We start from the raw sequence: 20,615 nt of genomic DNA, 5'->3' as shown, positions 1-20,615 counted from the left end.
TTCCTTTTGCTCATCCCCGATTTTCTCCCCCATCGCTCCCACCATTCAGCTGCCTTTTTAAAAATTTGTTCATGGGATGTGGGTGTCGCTGGCGAGGCCGGCATTTATTGCCCATCCCTAATTGCCCTTGAGAAGGTGGTGGTGAGCCGCCTTCTTGCACCGCTGCAGTCCGTGTGGTGACGATTCTCCCACAGTGCTGTTAGGAAGGGAGTTCCAGGATTGACCCAGCAACGATGAAGGAACGGCGATATATTTCCAAGTCGGGATGGTGTGTGACTTGGAGGGGAACGTGCAGGTGGTGTTGTTCCCATGTGCCTGCTGCTTTTGTCCTTCTAGGTGGTAGAGGTCGTGGGTTTGGGAGGTGCTGTCGAAGAAGCCTTGGCGAGTTGCTGCAGTGCATCCTGTGGATGGTACACACTGCAGCCGCTGTGCGCCAGTGGTGGAGGAGTGAATGTTTAGGGTGGTGGATGGAGTGCCAATCAAGCAGGCTGCTTTGTCCTGGTTGGTGTCGAGCTTCTTGAGTGTTGTTGGAGCTGCACTCATCCAGGCAAGTGGGGAGTATTCCATCACACTCCTGACTTGTGCCTTGTAGATGGTGGAAAGGCTTTGGGGAGTCAGGAGGTGAGTCACTCGCCGCAGAATACCCAGCCTCTGACCTGCTCTTGTAGCCACAGTATTTATGTGGTTGGTCCAGTTAAGTTTCTGGTCAATGGTGACCTCCAGGATGTTGATGGTGGGGGATTCGGCGATAGTAATGCCATTGAATGTCAAGGGGAGGTAGTTAGACTCTCTCGTTGGAGATGGTCATTGCCTGGCACTTGTCTGGCACGAATGTTACTTGCCATTTATCAGCCCAAGCCTGGATGTTGTCCAGGTCTTGCTGCATGCGGGCTCGGACTGCTTCATTATCTGAGGGGTTGCGAATGGAACTGTACACTGTGCAATCATCAGTGAACATCCCCATTTCTGACCTTATGATGGAGGGAAGGTCATTGATGAAGCAGCTGAAGATGGTTGGGCCTAGGACACTGCCCTGAGGAACTCCTGCAGCAATGTCCTGGGGCTGAGATGATTGGCCTCCAACAACCACTACCATCTTTGTGCCAGGTATGACTCCAGCCACTGGAGAGTTTTCCCCGATTCCCATTGACTTCAATTTTACTCGGCCTTAAGCTCTGGAATTCCCTCCCCTAAACCTCTCTTACTCTCTACCTCTCTCTCCTCCTTTAAGACACTCCTTAAAATCTACCTCTTTGACCAAGCTTTTGGTCACCTGTCCTGTATCTCCTTATGTAGCTCGGTGTCAAATTTTGTTTGATAACACCTCTGTGAAGCACCTTGGGACGTTGAAGGTGCTGTATTAAATGCAAGTTGTTGTTGGTCTGAAGGGAATTGATTGATTTACTAGAATATTCAATCTTAACATAATTAGGGCACAGAAAAATGTACGTGACATTTTAATTGAATGCATATTTATTTTGAAGAGGAATGGAAGATCAGGTCTCATTTATCAAGCTGGGCTTGTTTTATAAACACAGTGTGGTGCAGCTCTGCTCTGTTCTATCAGCTACAAGGGATGTGTACAAACTACAGATTCCTAGCTACGCCCCTGATTGATATCTGTCTTATTTAACCCTGAGCAGTTCTATAGAATATGCTGTCTTGCTCCCAACAATCCTGGAACAATAGTGTTCCACACAGAGCGATCACTCTCAAATCACTCTGCGGTGTCAGTCATGGTTCGGTTGATAAGCCTCGCCTCTGAGTCAGAAAATTGTGGGTTCAAGTTCCCTCCAGAGACTTGAGCACAATTCCAGGCTGACACTCTGGTGCCACTACAAGGGAGTGCTGCACTGTCAGAGGTACCGTCTTTTGGATGAGACGTTAAACTGAGGCCCCTAACCCCCTCAGGTGGACGTAAAGGATCCCGTGGCATTATTTTGAAGAAGAGCAGGGGAGTTCTCCCTGGTGTCCTGGCCAATATTTATCTCTCAATCAACATCATTAAAATAGATTATCTGCTCGTTGTCACATTGCTGTGTGCAAATTGGCTGCCACGTTTCCTACTTTACAGTTCAAAAGTAGTTCATTGGTTGTAAAGCGCTTTGGGATGTCCTGATATCATGAAAGGCACTATATAAATGCAAGTCTCTTTCTTTATAAATCCATATTAAAGACCTATTGTCATGGGAACTGTGAGGTGCCTTTGGCTAGACATTGGCCTTTCACCTCTGGGACCTAGGTTCATATCCCACCCATTCCAGCACAATCTGTAACCTCATGGCCCAGCATATTCCTCACTCTACCATTACCAACAAGCCAGGGATCAACCCTGGTTCAATGAGGAGTGTAGAAGAGCATGCCAGGAGCAGCACCAGGGCGTACCTAAAAATGAGATGCCAACCTGGTGAAGCTACAACTCAGGACTACATGCGTGCTAAACAGCAGAAGCAACATGCTATAGACAGAGCTAAGCGATTCCACAACCAACGGATCAGATCAAAGCTCTGCAGTCCTGCCACATCCAGTCGTGAATGGTGGTGGACAATTAAACAACTAACGGGAGGAGGAGGCTCTGCAAACATCCCCATCCTCAATGATGGCGGTGTCCAGCAAGTGAGTGCAAAAGACAAGGCTGAAGCGTTTGCAACCATCTTCAGCCAGAAGTGCCGAGTGGATGATCCATCTCTGCCTCCTCCCGATATCCCCACCATCACAGAAGCCAGTCTTCGGCCAATTCGATTCATTCCACGTGATATCAAGAAACGGCTGAGTGCACTGGATACATCAAAGGCTATGGGCCCCGACAACATCCCAGCTGTAGTGCTGAAGACTTGTACTCCAGAACTAGCTGCGCCTCTAGTCAAGCTGTTCCAGTACAGCTACAACACTGGCATCCACCCGACAATGTGGAAAATTGCCCAGGTATGTCCTGTCCACAAAAAGCAGGACAAATCCAATCCGGCCAATTACCGCCCCATCAGTCTACTCTCAATCATCAGCAAAGTGATGGAAGGTGTCGTCGACAGTGCTATCAAGCGGCACTTACTCACCAATAACCTGCTCGCTGATGCTCAGTTTGGGTTCCACCAGGACCACTCGGCTCCAGACCTCATTGACACCTCTGATAGTGCAGCACTCCCTCAGCACTGAGCACTGGAGTGTCAGCCTGGATTTTGTGCTCAGTCCCTGGAGTGGGTCTTGAACCCACGACCTTCTGACTTAAAGGTGAGAGCGCAACCCACTGAGCCACGGCTGCCATTTCCAGTTGCAACGTGTGGTCCGTGTCACGCAGAGATTCCAGAATTATTGACCAGCTCTAAATCGCGTTGCTTGCAAAAAGAAATGGTTTTAGGAGTAAAAACTGGAAAAGTTGGAAGTGCAGAGCCGGTCAATCAGGATCTTGGAAGCAAAAGATATAAAGAAATACACCACATCTCAGTGTGTTTCACTCAGTGAATTACCCTGTGGTGTAGTTACATAGAGAAACAGTGGGACCCTCTGTCACACTTCAAAATGTTCATGTGAGTTTGTTTTTGAACACAAATTAGGATTTCTTTAAAATGTGAGAGCATCTTTCAGGGTTCACTAAATCTGTAAAATCTTTTCTTTTTTAACGAAACAGGTGCTGTTTGACGACATTGGTTCCTCGATGTTCAAAATCTCCAACCCGCAGCTCAGGCTGCGGTTCATGTCCTCCTTTTTGCAATTCCTGGGAATTCCAACCAGGTTCGGCCTCCCTGCCTCCTGCCTGAACATGGCGCTGGATGAGCCTGCGTATTTGGCAGCGGGACAGGCGGCGAGAGACCGTCTCCGCCTTGCTCCAACTCTCCGGCCTGTGGGGGTCAGCGCTGTTGGGTTCGCGGCTGCAGTGCCCGATCAGAAGAGGGCAGCTGGTCATTGTAAAGAAGGGGAGGACTTCATACGGTTAGCATTTCAACAAGCCTTGCCGCTGTTTGCCGGGGAAGAGCGGTCAGAGCTTGCTCTGAGCTGGCTGCAGTACGAGAAATCAAAGGTAGGAGCAGCAAATGATCTGGAGATTAAAGTAAGTCAGGTGCCTGCTCCCCTCTCGTTCTATTTTGGATCATTTTTTCTGCCCCCCCCCCCCCCCCCCCCCACCCCCCCCCGAAGATGCTGACTCATGCTTTTCCATTGCTACCAATACCCCTCTAGTTCTTTGCCCAGGTGACCATTCTTTTTGTGTGAGTGCAGACAGTGAGTGTTGGTTGGCTATTCAACCACAGAGGGCACTACGTCCAAGTCCTGGCCGCCACTCCTGTGATTTCCAGCAGCTTTCACTAGATAGTGATGAAAAACCAGTTTACTGATTTTCTTTATTTCCTGTCCTCCTCCTGCAAGGTGTGGGGAGGGGTGGACAGGTTGTCCGATTGTAGCACCCTGACTGCCCCAGCTAATGGCACCAACAGATTGGTTACTTCAGTGCCCGTGCTGAGGGAGTCCTGCACTGTCGGAGGTGCCGTCTTTCGGATGAGACGTTAAACCGAGGTCCCGTCTGCCCTCTCAGGTGGACGTAAAAGGTCCCACGGCCACTATTTTGAAGAAGAGCAGGGGAATTCTCCCCGGTGTCCTGGCCAATATTTATCCCTCAACTAACATCACTGAAACAGATTTTCTGGTCATTTATCTCATTGCTGTTTGTGGGATTTTGCTGTGCAGAAATTGGCTGCTGTGTTTCCTACATTACAACAGTGACTACACTTCAAAAGTACTTCACTGGCTCCAAGCGCTTTGGGACGTCCTGAGTATGTCCTGCGATAGAAATGCAAGTTTTTAGTTGACTTCCGTATCCGAGGGACAAGGTTTCAGGCAACAACGCTGTCTGAGGGAGAAGGAGGAGAATAGGAAGCTTCATTTCTCTTTACAATCCAGTCTTAAAGAAATACCCCGATAATCCCAATAATCTCAACCTTGAAGATATATATATATATAAATTGTGTTCGTCATTTTGTTTTTTTTTTAAAAAATAATTAATAATGAGCTGCTCGTCTTCCAGTTTAGGATTTAGCATCTCCCCTACAGTTCCACGGCTTTGTACAATATCGACGACATGGACAGTGCTGGGAACTGAGGCTTTAAATGAAGGCACATCATGGTTTAACACACAGCCGTGGAACTTTGGAGGGAGCAAACTAATCCGTTTCCCCTCTCCCGCTGGACTCCTGCTGGTGTGTGAGTGAATGGGTGGGGGGGGGTGTGTGTGTGTGTTTGGGTGGTGGGGGGGGTGTGTGTGTGGGGGGGGGGGGGGGTGTGGGTGGGGGTGTGTGTGTGTGTGGGGGGGGGGGTGTGTGTGTGTGGGGGGGGGGGTGTGGTGTGTGTGTGGGGGGGGGGGGGGTGTGGTGTGTGTGGGGGGGGGGTGTGGTGTGTGTGGGGGGGGGGGTGTGGTGTGTGTGGGGGGGGGGGTTGTGGTGTGTGTGGGGGGGGGGGTGTGGTGTGTGTGGGGGGGGGGGTGTGGTGTGTGTGTGGGGGGGGGGGTGTGGTGTGTGTGTGTGGGGGGGGGGGTGTGGTGTGTGTGTGGGGGGGGGGGGTGTGGTGTGTGTGTGGGGGGGGGGGTGTGTGTGTGTGTGGGGGGGGGGGGTGTGGTGTGTGTGGGGGGGGGGGTGTGGTGTGTGTGTGGGGGGGGGGGGTGTGGTGTGTGTGTGGGGGGGGGGGTGTGGTGTGTGTGGGGGGGGGGGTGTGGTGTGTGTGTGGGGGGGGGGGTGTGGTGTGTGTGTGGGGGGGGGGTGTGGTGTGTGTGTGTGGGGGGGGGGGTGTGGTGTGTGTGGGGGGGGGGGGTGTGGTGTGTGTGGGGGGGGGGGGGTGTGGTGTGTGTGTGGGGGGGGGGTGTGGTGTGTGTGTGGGGGGGGGGGTGTGGTGTGTGTGTGGGGGGGGGGGTGTGGTGTGTGTGTGGGGGGGGGGGTGTGGTGTGTGTGGGGGGGGGGGGTGTGGTGTGTGTGGGGGGGGGGGGTGTGGTGTGTGTGGGGGGGGGGGGTGTGGTGTGTGTGTGGGGGGGGGGGTGTGGTGTGTGTGTGGGGGGGGGGGGTGTGGTGTGTGTGTGGGGGGGGGGGGTGTGGGTGTGTGTGTGGGGGGGGGGGTGTGGTGTGTGTGTGGGGGGGGGGGTGTGGTGTGTGTGTGGGGGGGGGGGGTGTGGTGTGTGTGTGGGGGGGGGGGGGGGTGTGGTGTGTGTGTGGGGGGGGGGGGTGTGGTGGTGTGTGTGTGTGGGGGGGGGGGGTGGTGTGTGTGTGGGGGGGGGGTGTGGTGTGTGTGGGGGGGGGGTGTGGTGTGTGTGGGGGGGGGTGGGGTGTGGTGTGTGTGGGGGGGGTGGGGTGTGGTGTGGTGTGGTGGGGGGGTGGGGGTGTGGGTGTGTGTGGGGGGGGGGGGTGTGGTGTGTGTGTGGGGGGTGGGGTGTGGTGTGTGTGGGGGGGGGGTGTGGTGTGTGTGGGGGGGGGGGGTGTGGTGTGTGTGGGGGGGGTGGGGGTGTTTGGGTGTGTTTGGGTTGGGGGGGGGGGGGGAGAGTGGGGAGTCAGTTAAAATCAAAAAATCATTGTGTCGGAACGCAGTGTGTGTCTGTTTACTGATCTGACAGGTTGTGCAGAATCTGCATCTCAGGAACAAGAAGAAGCTGAAATCCCAGGGGAAGAGGAGCAAGAAACTGGCCAAAAATCTTCTGAAGGAGACGGCAAACAGGAACGATCTGGCCCTCTGGAAGGAGTACGCCCACTTGGAATGGTTACTGGGCAACATGGAAGATTCTCGAAAGGTCTTTGACACGGCCGTTGCTATGGCTGTCACTCAGGGCCTGAAGAGCTCCCCGTTGTGTGACCTGTGCTTCCTCTATGCCTCGCTGGAGCTGGAATTAGTGGGGAGCGTCGCAGGGGCAGCGACGTGTCGAGCAGTTTACATTCTAACTAAATTTGCCCAGGGTAACTCCTATTTGCCGTACTCGGGAGAAGTACTACCGGTTAGTGTGCTTAAGGCTCGGAAAATCTACGAACACTCTTTGCAGGACTGTTTAACCAATTACAGAACTTCACCTGGACCATTGTTAGGACAACAGAGGCCTGGTCAGCTGGTAACCCTTGTCGGTTGCTTCGCGCTCTTCCAGTACCTCACAGTGGGTATTCAGGCTGCTGACGCACTCTACAGGCAGGCTTCTGAAAAACTTGTAGGCCTCTCCTCACTGGACAAAGTAAAACCCAACAAGAGCCTTTGGGGACATAGTGCGATTTCAGACTCCGAGAGGCTGACAGTGATGCGTGTAACGTTGCTGAGGTACCACATGAAAGTCAGTGTGCATCCCTTGGGTCCTCTTCGTGAAACACTGACACATGCTTTGAAGCAGTATCCTAGCAACCATGATCTCTGGAAGCTGTACGTGCAGGTTGAAAACATGTCTCACAATGCCAGCAGGGCCCGAAGGTACTTTGATAGCATCACCAGGACTGCGAAGGACACAGTACTACCGTGGCTGTTTGCAATCCACGCAGAAGAGCGGAGGAAGGAGCGTGTCGATTCTGTGCAGAGGTGAGAACTGGTCTGAAGCCACGTATCTCAAGAATTGTACACTGACGACACCCAGCTCTACCTCACCACCACCACCTCTCTCGACCCCTTCACTGCCTCTGATTTGTCAGGCTGCTTGTCCCACATCCAGTATTGGCTGAGCAGAAATTTCCTCCAATTAAATATTGGGAAGACCGAAGCCATTGTCTTTGGTCCCCGTCGCAAACTCCGTTCCCTGGCCACCGACTCCATCCCTCTCCCTGGCAGCTGTCTGAGGCTGAACCAGACTGTTCGCAACCTTGGCGTCCTATTTGACCCGGAGATGAGTTTCCGACTCCATAGCCGCTCCATCACCAAGACCACCCACTTGCACCTGCATAACATCGCCCGTCTCCGCCCCCGACTCAGCTCGCCTCAGCTCGCCTCAGCTCATCTGCTGCTGAAACCCTCACCGTGCCTTTGTTACCTCCAGACTCGACTATTCAAATGCTCTCCTGGCCTGCCTGCCTCCCACCTTGCACCCTCCGTAAATCTGAGCTCATCTAAAACTCTGCTGCCTGTATTCTAACTCGCACCAAGTCCCGTTCACCCATCACCCCCTGTGCTCACTGACCTACATTGGCTCCCGGTCTGGGAACGCCTCGATTTTAAAATTCTCATCCTTGTTTTCAAATCCCTCCATGGCCTCACCCTTCCCTATCTCTGTAACCTCCTCCAGTCCTACAACCCTCCGGGATCTCTGCGCTCCTCCAATTCTGGCCTCTTGCGCATCCCCAATTTTCATCGCTCCACCATTGGCGGCCGTGCCTTCACCTGCCTAGGCCCTAAGCTCTGGAATTCCCTCCCTAAACCTCTACTCCTCTCCACCTCTCCTCCTTTAAGACGCTCCTTAAAACCTACCTCTTTGACCAAGCTTTTTATCACCTGTCCTAATATCTCCTTATGCGGCTCTGTGTCAAATTTTGTTTGATAATCGCTCCTATGAAGCGCCTTGGGATGTTTTACTACATTTAAGGCGCTATATAAATGCAAGTTGTTGTCAAGTTCACAGCTTCTCTGTGCTGAAGAAACAGGGTCAGAGGGTGTTGTAATGAATGCAGGAATATTCTGCCCAGTAAACTTTGCAACTCTTTTCCTTCTCCCTCTTTCCACCCATTTTCTGCTCTCCGGATGAGGTTGACCGTTTCCATTGCCCTATGGTACCTTGTCCATGTGGTCATTCTTGACGAATATGCCTTGACCATGTGTGTTAGCAGGCTATCATGTCATGGGGGGCATCACAGCTGAGCCTTATTTGGTCCTTCGCTACGCGTGTACACTCGCATACACACACCGCGTGTGCACACACACTGACGGCAAGGACGCTGAGGCCATTTGTAGCACAATCTATCACTGCCCTGACTGAGATCAGCTGATTCAACGTAGATCAGGGATTGAGCCTGGGGACCTTCCTGCTCTTCACCGGCTAAATTTCACTGAGCTATTTGGCGGAGCCGTTTAAAAACGTGTCTTGAGTTTGACCTGTGACTATATCAGTCTTCACTGTTCTGTCTTCTGATTGATTAAAAGCTGGCACGTTGATAGCCCGGGTCACAAAATCGGCCCCAGTTCGACCTGGATATTTGTCTTGGACTATTCCTGTTCTGTGCCGTGGCAGAGGAAAATCAGCCCCGAAAAGTTCTGTGGATTTCCAAAACTTAGGACAGTGATAGGCAGTAATTGAATTTAGTCAGGTGAGAGAGACTGAGATATGTTTTTTAACCAAACATGTCGGTCAGGTTTCAGGGCGCTTGAGCGACGTGAGAAAAAACTTGGGAGTAGGAAGCGTGAGAGGGAAAAGGGGAGGACGAAGAGTCAGTAAGTGGTGAAACTTGGGTTTTGGTGAGAAAGGGACAAGGGTCGGCTGACTGGAGATGGAAGTGGCATTCATTCAAGGAGATGTCACAAGTGTTGGGGAAACATGGGGTGAGGTGAGAAGGGGAAGCCGCAGATGTGGTTTGCAGAGGCTGTGAATCTTTAAGGAGTCACACAACATCAGGTTATAGTCCAACAGCTTTATTTGAAATCACAAGCTTTCGGAGCTTTGCTCCTTCCTCAGTCACTTCACCTGATGAAGGAGAAAGCCTCCGAAAGCTTGTGATTTCAAATAAAGCTGTTGTGCGACCTCTTGCATTTGTCCACCCCAGTCCATCACTGGCATCTCCACATCATGTGAATCTTTAGGCTGTGCTCGAATAGTATTCCTGCTGCCTGGAGTGATTACCCGTTATTGGAGGTAAGACCGGTCATTGATTTCTGAATCCTCTCTCTTCAGGGCAGATGTTGGGCTCGTTCACAGCACCCTCCCAGAAACGGGCCTCGCCAATCGGATCAGGGCACTGTTTGAACACGCTGTTCAGACTGAGGCTGGCACGCACTGCGTTTTACTCTGGAGGATGTACCTTCACTTTACGGTAAGAAAGAACTGCGGACATTGGTGCTATCAGTAGGAGGAGCCTCCTGTTCCCCAGCCACCTTTGTGTAATATCCTTACCATGCCAATGAAAACCCGAAATCATAACCCTTGGGGCCAACTGAGAGCAAATTATGGTAAAGCCTTGGGGTGAATCTGGCACTTAAGGGATGTCGACACAATTAATACTGCAAATTAGCTGTTAACCTTTGGTTCTAAATCATAGTATCTCACAGCACAGAAGGAGGCTGTTCGGCCCATCGTGCTTGTGCCAGCTCATTGGAAGAGCTACCAGTTAGTCCCACTCCCCTGCTCTTGCCGTGTAGCCCTGCACTGTGTATGCAACTTGTATGCAAAAAATGTATACAGTTTTTTTTAAGAAGAGACTTGAGTTCCCGAATGAAGAGGACATTGCAGTGTAGCTGGGGAGAGGGAGTACAGGTTAGTTAAGGTCACCCAGCAATGTAACCATGGATAACCATCGTCTCCTGTGTCTCGCTTGATTGCTTAATGGAGTTGGGGCGGAATTTCTCGAGTTATTTTCCAGAAAGTGGCCACTATGGTATGTTTTGCCTCCCTACAGAGTTAGTCGCTGGTTTTTACACAGCGAGTGGTTAGGATCTGGAATGCACTGCCGGAGGCAGATTCAATCTTGGCCTTCAAAAGGAAACTGGATAAGTACTTAAAAGGAAAAAATTTGCAGGGCTACAGGGAAAGGGTTGGGGGAGTGGGACTAACTGGATTGCTCTTGCATAGAGCCGGCGCGGATTCGATGGGCCAAATGGCCTCCTTCCGTGCTGTAACCTTTCTATGATTCTAGAGGTTGGGAACAACATTATGAGGTTGTCTTCTAGCAAATTGTATGCCTTGGAGAGGCTGCAGAGGAGATTTACCAGAATAGTACCAGGGATGAGGGACTACAGTTATGTGGAGAGACTGGAGGAGCTGGGGTTGTTCTCCTTAGAGCAGGGAAGGTTAAGGGGAGATTTAATCGAGGTGCTCAAAATTATGAGGAGTTTTGATAGAGCACATAGGGAGAAATTGTTTCCACTGGCAGGAGGGTCGGTAACCAGAGGACACAGATTTAAGGTAATAGTTTTTATGCAGCGAGTTGTTATGATCTGGAATGCACTGCTGGAAAGGGCGGTGGAAGCAGATTCAATAGTAACTTTCAAAATGGAATTGGATAAATACTTGAAAAGGAAACATTTGCAGGGCTGTGGAGGAAAGAGCAGGGGGAGTGGGACTAATTGGATAACTCTTTCTGCAATGGACCAAATGGCCTCCCTCTGTATTCTATGATTCTATTCTATAAATGAGCAAGTATTGATTGGCCTGGTCTCTCTTTCTCTCTCTCTCTCTCTACATGCATATTTATTTAAAGTGCATCTTTCTCGTACATGTGGTGTGGTCTAGCACTCCTTGTCCTGTACTGCAGGTGGGGGGCAGGTGAGCAGACCGTCACTCTCTCTGAGTTCCTGCCTACCTGCAGCATTACCTTGTTTCACAGGCTGACCTCGAGACATCGACCAGGGAGGTGAGTCCATATCTTTGAGGGCCAATCCGGGTGGGACCCACCTGGGTTTGCGACACTTCCCAGCGTTAAAATAAAGAAGTAAAACCCACTCCTCATTTAAAACTACTCACCATAATGTTGTTCCCATCTTCGATTGCACGCTGTTCATTGCTGACGTGTTCCTGTTGATGACAAGTTCCAGCTCTGATGTATTTTTTTTCCCTTCAACTCTCAAAAAAAAACAGGCTACTCAAGGAAATGTTGAGAGAAGTAAAAGTGTGTTTTACAGAGCACTGCAGGAGTGTCCATGGGCAAAGGTAGGGCAGCAATTAAGGCACCTAGCCTTCAACTAGTTAACTAAAGGATATAACTTTGCACCCTTAGGTTACCAGACTCTTGTTTTTGTGTACCATGACTAACATTTTAGATGTTCTGTGCACCGTGAATGCAGTGTACACTCTCACCTCTGGGTCAGATGGTTGTGGCCTCAAGCCCCATACCAGGGTTTGAGCACATCATCCAGAGCTCTTTTAGGAATGTGGGGATAGGAGTAGACCATTCATCCCCTCGAGCCTGTTCCGCCATTCAACTAGATCATGGTTGATCTGTACCTCAACTCCATTTGCCCCGCCTTTGTTCCATATTGCTTAATACCTTTACCCAACATCTCAGTCTCAGTCTGGACAGTTTCAATTGTCCCAGCGTCCACAGCCTTTTGGGGGAGTGAGTCCCAGAATTCCACTACACTTTGCATGAAAAAGTGCTTCTTGATCTCACTCCTGACCCTAACAGTCTGTGAAGCACTTTTGAAGTGTAGTCATTGTTGTAATGTAAGAAACACGACAGCCAATATCCACAGGTCAAGATTTCACGAGCATCAATGAGGTAATGACAAGTTAATCCCTTTTGGCGTTGTTGGTTGGTAAATAATAGTCACGACACCGGAACAGCATTCTGCTTTTCTTCAAATAACACCATGGGAACTTTTACATCCACCTCAACAAATGGAGCCTCGGGTTAACATCTTATCCAAGAGATAGCACCTCTGACAATGCAGTGTACTGCACTGGAGTGTCATCATAGATTTTGTGCTCAAATCCCTGGAGTGGGGCTTGAACCCACAACCTTCTGACTCCAAGGCAGGAGTGCTACCCACTGAGCCAAGGCTGATGCGGTAAGACATTCTGGAAAAATACTAACCACCTTCTTCCTCGTTCCTCAGGCCTTGTACCTGGATGCAGTTGGCCACTTACCTGGGCAGCTCCAAGAAATCATGGATCTAATGACTGAAAAAGAGATCCGGATCCGGGTGCCTATCGAGGAGCTGGAAATTCTCATGGAAGATTGATCAGGAAAGAAAGAAGAAAGCAAGCCCTGCATTTATATAGCGCCTTTTATGACCTCAGGACACCCTGAAGCGCATTACAACCAATTAAGTACTTTTGAAGTGCAGTTACTGTTGTAATGTAGGGAAATGAGGCAGCCAGAATCGTGCACAACAAGCTCCCCAAAAAAAGCAATGAGATAAATGGCCATATAATCTCTCCTAGGTGTTGGTTGAGGTATTAATGTTGGCCAGGACTGTTGTGATGTAGGCAAATATGGCACCTGTTTCGCACACAGCAAGATCTCAAAAAAAAAACCCCAGCATTTAAATCAGCGACTAATTTGGTGATATTGATTGAGGGAGGAATGCCAGTCGGGATACCGGGGGAACTACCAGCCCTTCGAACCGAGCCGTGGGATCTTTGACAACCACCAGAACCAGCTGCCGGGACCTCTGTTTAACATCCCATCCAAAGGATGGATTATCAGAAAATCCAAGAGTAGGATTTTAAAAAACAAATTAGAGTATTTATTTTGTAATAAATGACAAATGTGTACAGTTAGTGTCTATTTGTATTTATATTGTTTGCTGAGAAATAGAATAAAATTTACCTGTTACATTTACCCAGTGAGGTGAGTGACATTGCAGGTTATTTATTCCTCAGTCTGTTCCAGGACGCACTGAGAGTCCGAGGTGTGTGGGGAAGGAAGCTCCCATTGCTATTAAAGGGGCGTTAAATCCTTTCACTGGGATAAACCAACACACTCGTACTCTTCATACTCATAGAATGATAGCACAGAAGGAGGCCATTCAACCCATCATGCCTATGCCGGCTCTTTGAAGAATTTCCAGTTAGTCCCACTCCCCCTGCTCTTCCACAGCCTTGCAAATTTTTCCTCTTCAAGTTTTTAATCCAATTCCCTTTTGAAAATTACTATTGAATCTGCTTCCACCACCCTTTCAGGCAGTGAATTCCAGATCATTGGCCTTTAACTGAGTTCAGTGTGTGTGTGAAGAGGGAGGCTGCCTTCTCTTTATATATTGTTTATGTGGATTCCCCTCTACACCTCTCATAACCTGCCTGCGATTGTGGTTCCTTCCCTGGCACACTTACAGATTTGAAATTCAAGACTGTGTTAAGTTATGTCTTAAGTTTCGCCTGTCCATTTTTTTTTTTGTTTGCCCGACTGGCACTAACAGCAGGATTTCAGAGTCCCACTTTATTGACCATATCATACTAAGTGCACATTGAATCCCTGGTGGGGTACAGCTCCCCACAGGTGCCATCAGCCCTCTGCTACCTTTGGTCTTAATGTGTGAGCGTAAGTGGTGAGAGTCGGTGTGCTGTTTGACTGTGAGGGGCATCACCACTGACCCTGATCCTATCCACACACATGCATTTTCCAACAGGAGTCACTGATAAGACAAGGGGCAAAAACCCTGTCTTGATTTTTTTTAAAATTTTGCTCTTTCCTCCTCTGGGAAGAGAGAGAGTGAAATGTTCCTTAAATCAGACACTTGCTCTGTTTCAGTCCAGTCCAGTGGGGTGAAAACCAATTCTGCAACTCTCCAGCCTTTCTGACTGTGATCAGCTAACATGTTGGGTACAAGAAGAGATCAGTGGTTCTGGTACAGGACTAGAAACCCAGCAGATGAGAGTTCAAATCTCGCCATGGTAAGTTTGTGAAAGCGAAGTAAATAAATCTTAATAATTCCGATCATGAAAGCTGCTGTCTTGTGTAAACTCAACCGGTTCACTAATTTGGAGGAAAGGAACCTGCCACCCCGACCACTCTACCCTCCAAGTGACTCCAGTCCCGTGCTGCACCGCTGACACTTCATGCCCTCTGCAGAGACTTAGCAGTCCGCTCAGTTGTGCAACCAATTCCTGTAACCTCCTCCAGCTCTACAACCCTCCATGATCTCTGTGCTCCTCCAATTCTGGCCTCTTGCATATCCCTGATTTTCATTGCTGTACTGTTGGCAGCCGTGCCTACAGCTGCCCAAACCCTAAGCTCTGGAATTCCCTCCCAAAACCTCTCCACCTCTCTGTCTGTCTCTCTCTCTTCCTTTAAGACGTTCCTTAAAACCTACCTCTTTGACCAAGCTTTTGGTTACCTGTCCTAATATCTCTTTTTATTCATTCATGGGATGTGGGCATTGCTGGCAAGGCCAGCATTTATTGTCCATCCTTAATTGCCCTTGAGAAGGTGGTGGTGAGCTGCCTTCTTGAACTGCTGCAGTCCGTGTGGTGAAGGTTCTCCCACAGTGCTGTTAGGAAGGGAGTTCCAGGATTTTGACCCAGCAACGATGAAGGAACGGCGATATATTTCCAAGTTGGGATGATGTGTGACTTGGAGGGGAATGTGAAGGTGATGGTATTCCCATGTGCCTGCTGCCCTTGTCCTTCTAGGTGGTAGAGGTCGCGGGTTTGGGAGGTGCTGTCGAAGAAGCCTTGGTGAGTTGCTGCAGTGCATCCTGTGGATGGTACACACTGCAGCCACTGTGCGCCAGTGGTGGAGGGAGTGAATGTTTAGGGTGGTGGATGGGGGAGCCAATCAAGTAGGCTGATTTGTCCTGGATGGTGTCGAGCTTCTTGACTGTTGTTGGAGCTGCACTCATCCAATGGATTGGAAATTGAGTTTGTTTCCTGTTTTTTAAAAGTTGTGTTATGTGTAATTTGGCCTTTGAATTGTCCATCCTTATGTGGCTCGGTGTCAAATTTTGTTTGATAACACTCCTGTGAAGCGCCTTGGGATATTTTACTACATTAGCGATAGGGAGGGGCTAGGCCATAGAGGGATTTGAAAACAAGGATGAGAATTTTAAATTTTAAAATCGAGGCGTTGCCTGAACGGGATCCAATGTAGGTCAGCGAGCACAGGGGTGCTGGATGAGCCGTATTTGGTGCGAGTTAGGACACGGGCAGCAGCGTTCAAATTTATGGAGGGTGGAAGCTGGGAGGCCGGCCAGGAGAACATTGGAATAGTCGAGTCTAGAGGTAACAAAGGCATGGATGAGGATTTCAGCAGCAGATGAGCTGAGACGGGCGATGTTACAGAGGTGGAAGTAGGCAGTCTTGATGATGGAGCAGATATAGCAATCCGAATGAAGGCTGAGTTAATCCGACCTTTGTTCAGCTGTTGCAAATGAGATTTTGTTTCTGTCATCCCAAGAAAATCACTTCCAATGTTTTGTTGCCCACTCGACCCTAGCAAATTATCAATGGCTCCAGGTCCATTACTGTAATACAATCTAGTCACTTGTCCAGGTGTGAGGATTAGTTTTAACGCGCCTGATATCCTGGAAGATTTTATCACCTTTTGTAGGAACAATGGATTGGAAATTGGGTTTGTTTTCCTGATTTTAAAAAAAAAATGTGTGATGTGTAATTTGGCCTTTGAATCGTCCATCATTAAATTAACTCTCTATTAAGGATCCAGTCACGGCTCATTCACCAGCAGAAACAACAACAACTTGCAATCATATAGCAACTTTAACGTCGAAAATGTCCCAAGGTGCTTCACAGAGGTGTAATCAGACACAAATTGACGCTAAGCCAAGGAAGGTAGGGGATAGTAGGAGGGGTGACTCAAAGCTTGGTCAAAGAGGTGGGATTTAAGGATGGTCTTAAAGGAGGAGAGAGAGGTGGAGAGGTTTAGGGAGGGAATTTCAGAATGTAGGGACTATCCGGCTGAAGGCACGGCCGCCAATGACAGAAGGAAGGAAGTGGGGGCTGGACATGAAGCCAGAATTGGAGGAGTTCAGAGACCTCGGAGGATTGTAATGCTGGAGGAGTTTAGAGGTAGGGAGGGACGAGGCCATGGAGGGATTTTAACATGAGGATGAAGGATGAAAATTCTAAATCCAAGCGCAGTGCAATAAACCATCTGACTTGGCTCAAACCAGCTACTGAGGACCGAACAGATCACAGTTTGACGAACCACTAATGCCTGTTCCATTACCCCTGTGTTTTTTCAGTACATTGTGGAGCTTTACTTGGAGCTGGACACAGCCCTTGTCCCTTCCGACACGGCCTGTGCTCGGCCAGCTCCCCGGGCACCAGGCGCACGGTCTGGATCTCCCGGGAGCTGATGGTCGATCGCTTGTTGTAATGGGCTAGGCAGGAGGCCTCGTCCGCGATGCACTCGAAAATATCGTTCACAAAAGGAGTTCATGATGCTCACAGCCGTGGAGGTGATGCTGGTGTTGGGTATGAACCTGCTTCATCACTTTGTAGATGTAGTTGGAGTAACTCTCCTTCCTCGACCTTCAAAGCTTCTTGTCACTCTTTGCTGGTGCTTTATTCAGGCTTTCTTGGCACCCTTCTTGGGAGCTGCTTTCTTTCTCCTCAGGCATTTTCAGCCTCAATTTCTGACACACAAATCTCCTGTGAAGTTGAAGGTAATTCTCACAAACCAAACAGCTTTTCAGAGTTATAATATGCTGGGTTCAATTTTACATCACTAATTTAACTTGAAGATTTGCTTGGCAAAGTTGCCCCATCTCAGTTTATATAATGAAGTAACGGGTAGCAATTGTACTTCTAATGTTTAAATTTGTATTTTGAGCTGATTAAAAGATACAGCTTTTTGATACGGTAGCAGTTTAATTGTTGTAATGAAGCAGTTCCATGTTTTTCTATAGTGCACTGCTTCTAGCCTCCTTGTTATGTTTTCAGTGAGTTGCCTGTAATGCCCTTTCCTAATTCATCAGCAGTTTTCTAACTTCAAGCTAATATCTCGCACATACTGATTATCCTATACTCCAATTCTTGTCTCTTGCGCATCCCCGATTTTAATCGCTCCTCCATTGGCGGCCGTGCCTTCAGCTGCCTAGGCCCGAAGCTCTGGAATTCCCTCCCTAAATCTCTCTGTCTCTCTACCTCTACATAGGAATGTAGACTCCCAGCTATTGGATTACTCTCAGCTTTACTAAACACGGAAACACCCTGCTATCTATAAACTATTTATACAAACGTTTTCCTCCTTCCACCATCTTGCTTTAGAAACCCAGGGCAAAAAACCTCTCCTCTAAGTACCTAAGCTTATTAAGGTGCCGGTATTACTTCAGCCAATCTGATTCATCGATCACACCTCACTCATGCCGTTTTCCACCAATAAACACATGGTCCAAATAACCATCTTTGGAAGTTTCACCACTGCTGCATTTAATGTGCACCTGGTATGTTATTGTTATTAAAATGCCTCTGAAACACTGCTGTTGGTGCCAGTTCTTTATCTTTTGGAAAATGTGTTTATTAGGGTCTTCATAGAGTTAACGGATTGATTGTGGTCCAGTCCTACTACCATCACCATCACCACCACAACAACAACAACGTGCATTTATATAGCACCTTTAACGTAGTAAAATGTCCCAAGGAGCTTCACAGGAGCGATTATCAAACAAAATTTGACACCGAGCCACATAAGGCGATATTAGGACAGGTGAACAAAAGCTTGGTCAAAGAAGTAGGTTTTAAGGAGGAGAGAGAGGGGCAGAGAGGTTTAGGGAGGGAATTCCAGAGTTTATTGCCTAGGCAGCTGAAGGCACGGCCGCCAATGGTGGAGCAATTAAAATCGGGGATGCGCAAGAGGCCAGAATTGGAGGAGCGCAGAGATCTCGGAGGGTTGTAGGGTTGGAGGAGGTTACAGAGATATGGAGGGGCGAGGCCATGGAGGGATTTGAAAACAAGTATGAGAATTTTAAAATCAAGATGTTCCTGGACCGGGAGCCAATGTAGATCAGCGAGCACAGGGGGTGATGGGCGAACGGGACTTGGTGCGAGTTAGGATACGGGCAGCAGAGTTTTGGATGAGCTCAAGTTTATGGAGGGTATAACCCTCCAGGATCTCTCCACCATTGGCGGCCGTGCCTTCAGCTGCTTAGGCCCTAAGCTCTGGATTCCCCCCCCCCGCCCCCCTCCATATTCTCTCCACTTCTCTACCTCTCTCTCCTCCTTTAAGACGCTCCTTAAAACCTAAAATCCTCTTTGACCAAGTTTTTGGTCACCTGTCCTAATATCTCCATATATGGCTCGGCGTCAAATTTAGTTTGATAATCCTTCTGTGAAGCTTCTAGGGACGTTTTACTACGTTAAAGGTGCTATATAAATGCAGGTGGTTGTTGTTTTGTTAGGGGTTACCTTCAACTTCTGTCAGAATATTGTATATACATTAACCCTGTAGTGTCAGGTTTGCTACACTTATTTTGCTAGTGCAATCCAAAACTAATTCCACTGCCCTCTATCTTCCTCTGCTTCAAATGTCTATCTACTCTTTCCTTAAAATATGCAATGATCTCTTCTTCAATAACTCCCTGAGGCAAAGCGCTCCATGCTCTGACAACTCTCTGTGTAAAAAGAAATTTCTCCTATCCACTACCCTCTTAGTAGCAATTTTAAATTGATGACCCATTGTCCAGGTACATGTTTCTTTCTGCCCTTCCCTGAGACTTCTGCCCTCTCCTGAAACTACTGATTCCTACTGGCCGCGATTCCCTGGGCACCAGTCATAATTTATATCAATCAATCTGTCGTCATTTACAAAGTATATTGGAGACTGGTTTCACTCACCTTTACCTGCATTGAAGGATCATCTCTCTTCACTAGGTGCCCAGAACAATTATATTCAGCACTGCTTCTACTCCTTGGTTTTACTTCTTTTGTGCACGGCCTGCACTTGAAGGGGAATAAATTCAAAACCAATCTGCCGAATCAATAATTTAGTGAGCGATCCATGGAACAGGCTCCCCGGGAGACGGTAGAAGCAGTTAGTATTGATACATTGAAATGCAAATTAGATAGATTTCTTTCAGAAAATAACATTTTGGGATCCAGTATATGAGTAATTTGAGACGTGACATGTGGTGAAATGCTTGGGAGAAATAAGTGACTTTAGACCTATGGTTCCCAAAGCTCTCCACCACTGGGGGTTTTCCTCGCCTCATGTCTGGGTTTGTTGTGGACTAATTGATGGAGGTTGATTGCTGTGATTAGTCAACAATTCCATTATCGTTGTATCTACCAGGATGGTAGAAGGCGAACTGGATGGACCTTGGTCTATTTTCGTCTAGCAATTCCTATGCTCCGATGAGCCCACGTCCTACCTCTCTGTAGCCATCTTGCAAAGTTTGTCCACCAGCACCTCTTGCCTCCAAACATACAGCATGTTCCCCCCAGGCCTCCACCAACAGGAGGCGCCCACAAGAGCTGCTGGCTGGGTGCACCCCGACTCCCACCCGAGCTTCCTCCCTACCCCCAACTCTTCGGGATGCCACCTCATCGCAACTCAGCAGTTCTTAGGGCACAACACCTACGATATGAAACATGGGTCGACTGAGGAGATTGAGCCTCTCCACTCTAGTGCCACGCATTGTCGCTCCAAAACACTGCCCCTACTCATTCACCCCTTCAAAAGAAAAAGATCCGAGATCTGTGACCAACTCCATTGGAAATTACTTGAGCAATCTACACCAAAACTTCAACCGCAAAATCAACTTAACTATGCTGCCACTAACCAAATGCACGGCTCACTCAAAACAATGTGATTTTTTTTGTCTAGCGTTTCCTATTTGTTTTTTCCGCTCCTTTTTGCGTCCTCAAGTCTTCCTGCATTGCCTTGTGTTCCCTAGTGGGAGAGTAACTTGCAGTAATGCCACTTGATATCATTATGCCAAGGGGGCCCAAGGCGGACGCACTAACTGAACTCTGGGCTGGTGCTTGGCGTAGGCAGTGACATTTATTCGTGCCTTGAAGGTATAACAACAAACCGGGTTGTTAAATATAAACCATGTGGAATGCCAGGCCTGACTGATTTAAC

At 48.8% G+C, this 20,615-nt stretch overlaps 1 protein-coding gene and 1 pseudogene across 1 annotated transcript in view; one reads left to right on the top strand and one right to left on the bottom strand.

Moving 5' to 3' along the window:
• The window catches only part of nrde2 (NRDE-2, necessary for RNA interference, domain containing), a 72,241-nt gene extending 58,823 nt beyond the window's left edge, over positions 1 to 13,418 (top strand). Inside the window, exons 10-15 of the mRNA XM_067992188.1 lie at positions 3,296 to 3,441; positions 3,626 to 4,015; positions 6,584 to 7,521; positions 9,815 to 9,953; positions 11,714 to 11,785; positions 12,691 to 13,418. Coding sequence (XP_067848289.1) covers positions 3,296 to 3,441; positions 3,626 to 4,015; positions 6,584 to 7,521; positions 9,815 to 9,953; positions 11,714 to 11,785; positions 12,691 to 12,816 — 1,811 coding nt within the window. The 3' untranslated portion in view covers positions 12,817 to 13,418. The remainder of the gene's footprint in view (positions 1 to 3,295; positions 3,442 to 3,625; positions 4,016 to 6,583; positions 7,522 to 9,814; positions 9,954 to 11,713; positions 11,786 to 12,690) is intronic.
• A 3,372-nt stretch (positions 13,419 to 16,790) lies between these two features.
• On the bottom strand, positions 16,791 to 17,154 carry LOC137326195 (histone H2B type 1-M-like; annotated as a pseudogene).
• Positions 17,155 to 20,615: the final 3,461 nt, after the last annotated feature.

The sequence above is a fragment of the Heptranchias perlo genome, chromosome 10 (assembly GCF_035084215.1).
Source record: "Heptranchias perlo isolate sHepPer1 chromosome 10, sHepPer1.hap1, whole genome shotgun sequence".
Taxonomy (NCBI): domain Eukaryota; kingdom Metazoa; phylum Chordata; class Chondrichthyes; order Hexanchiformes; family Hexanchidae; genus Heptranchias; species Heptranchias perlo.
This window is presented reverse-complemented; position numbering and strand designations above follow the sequence as displayed.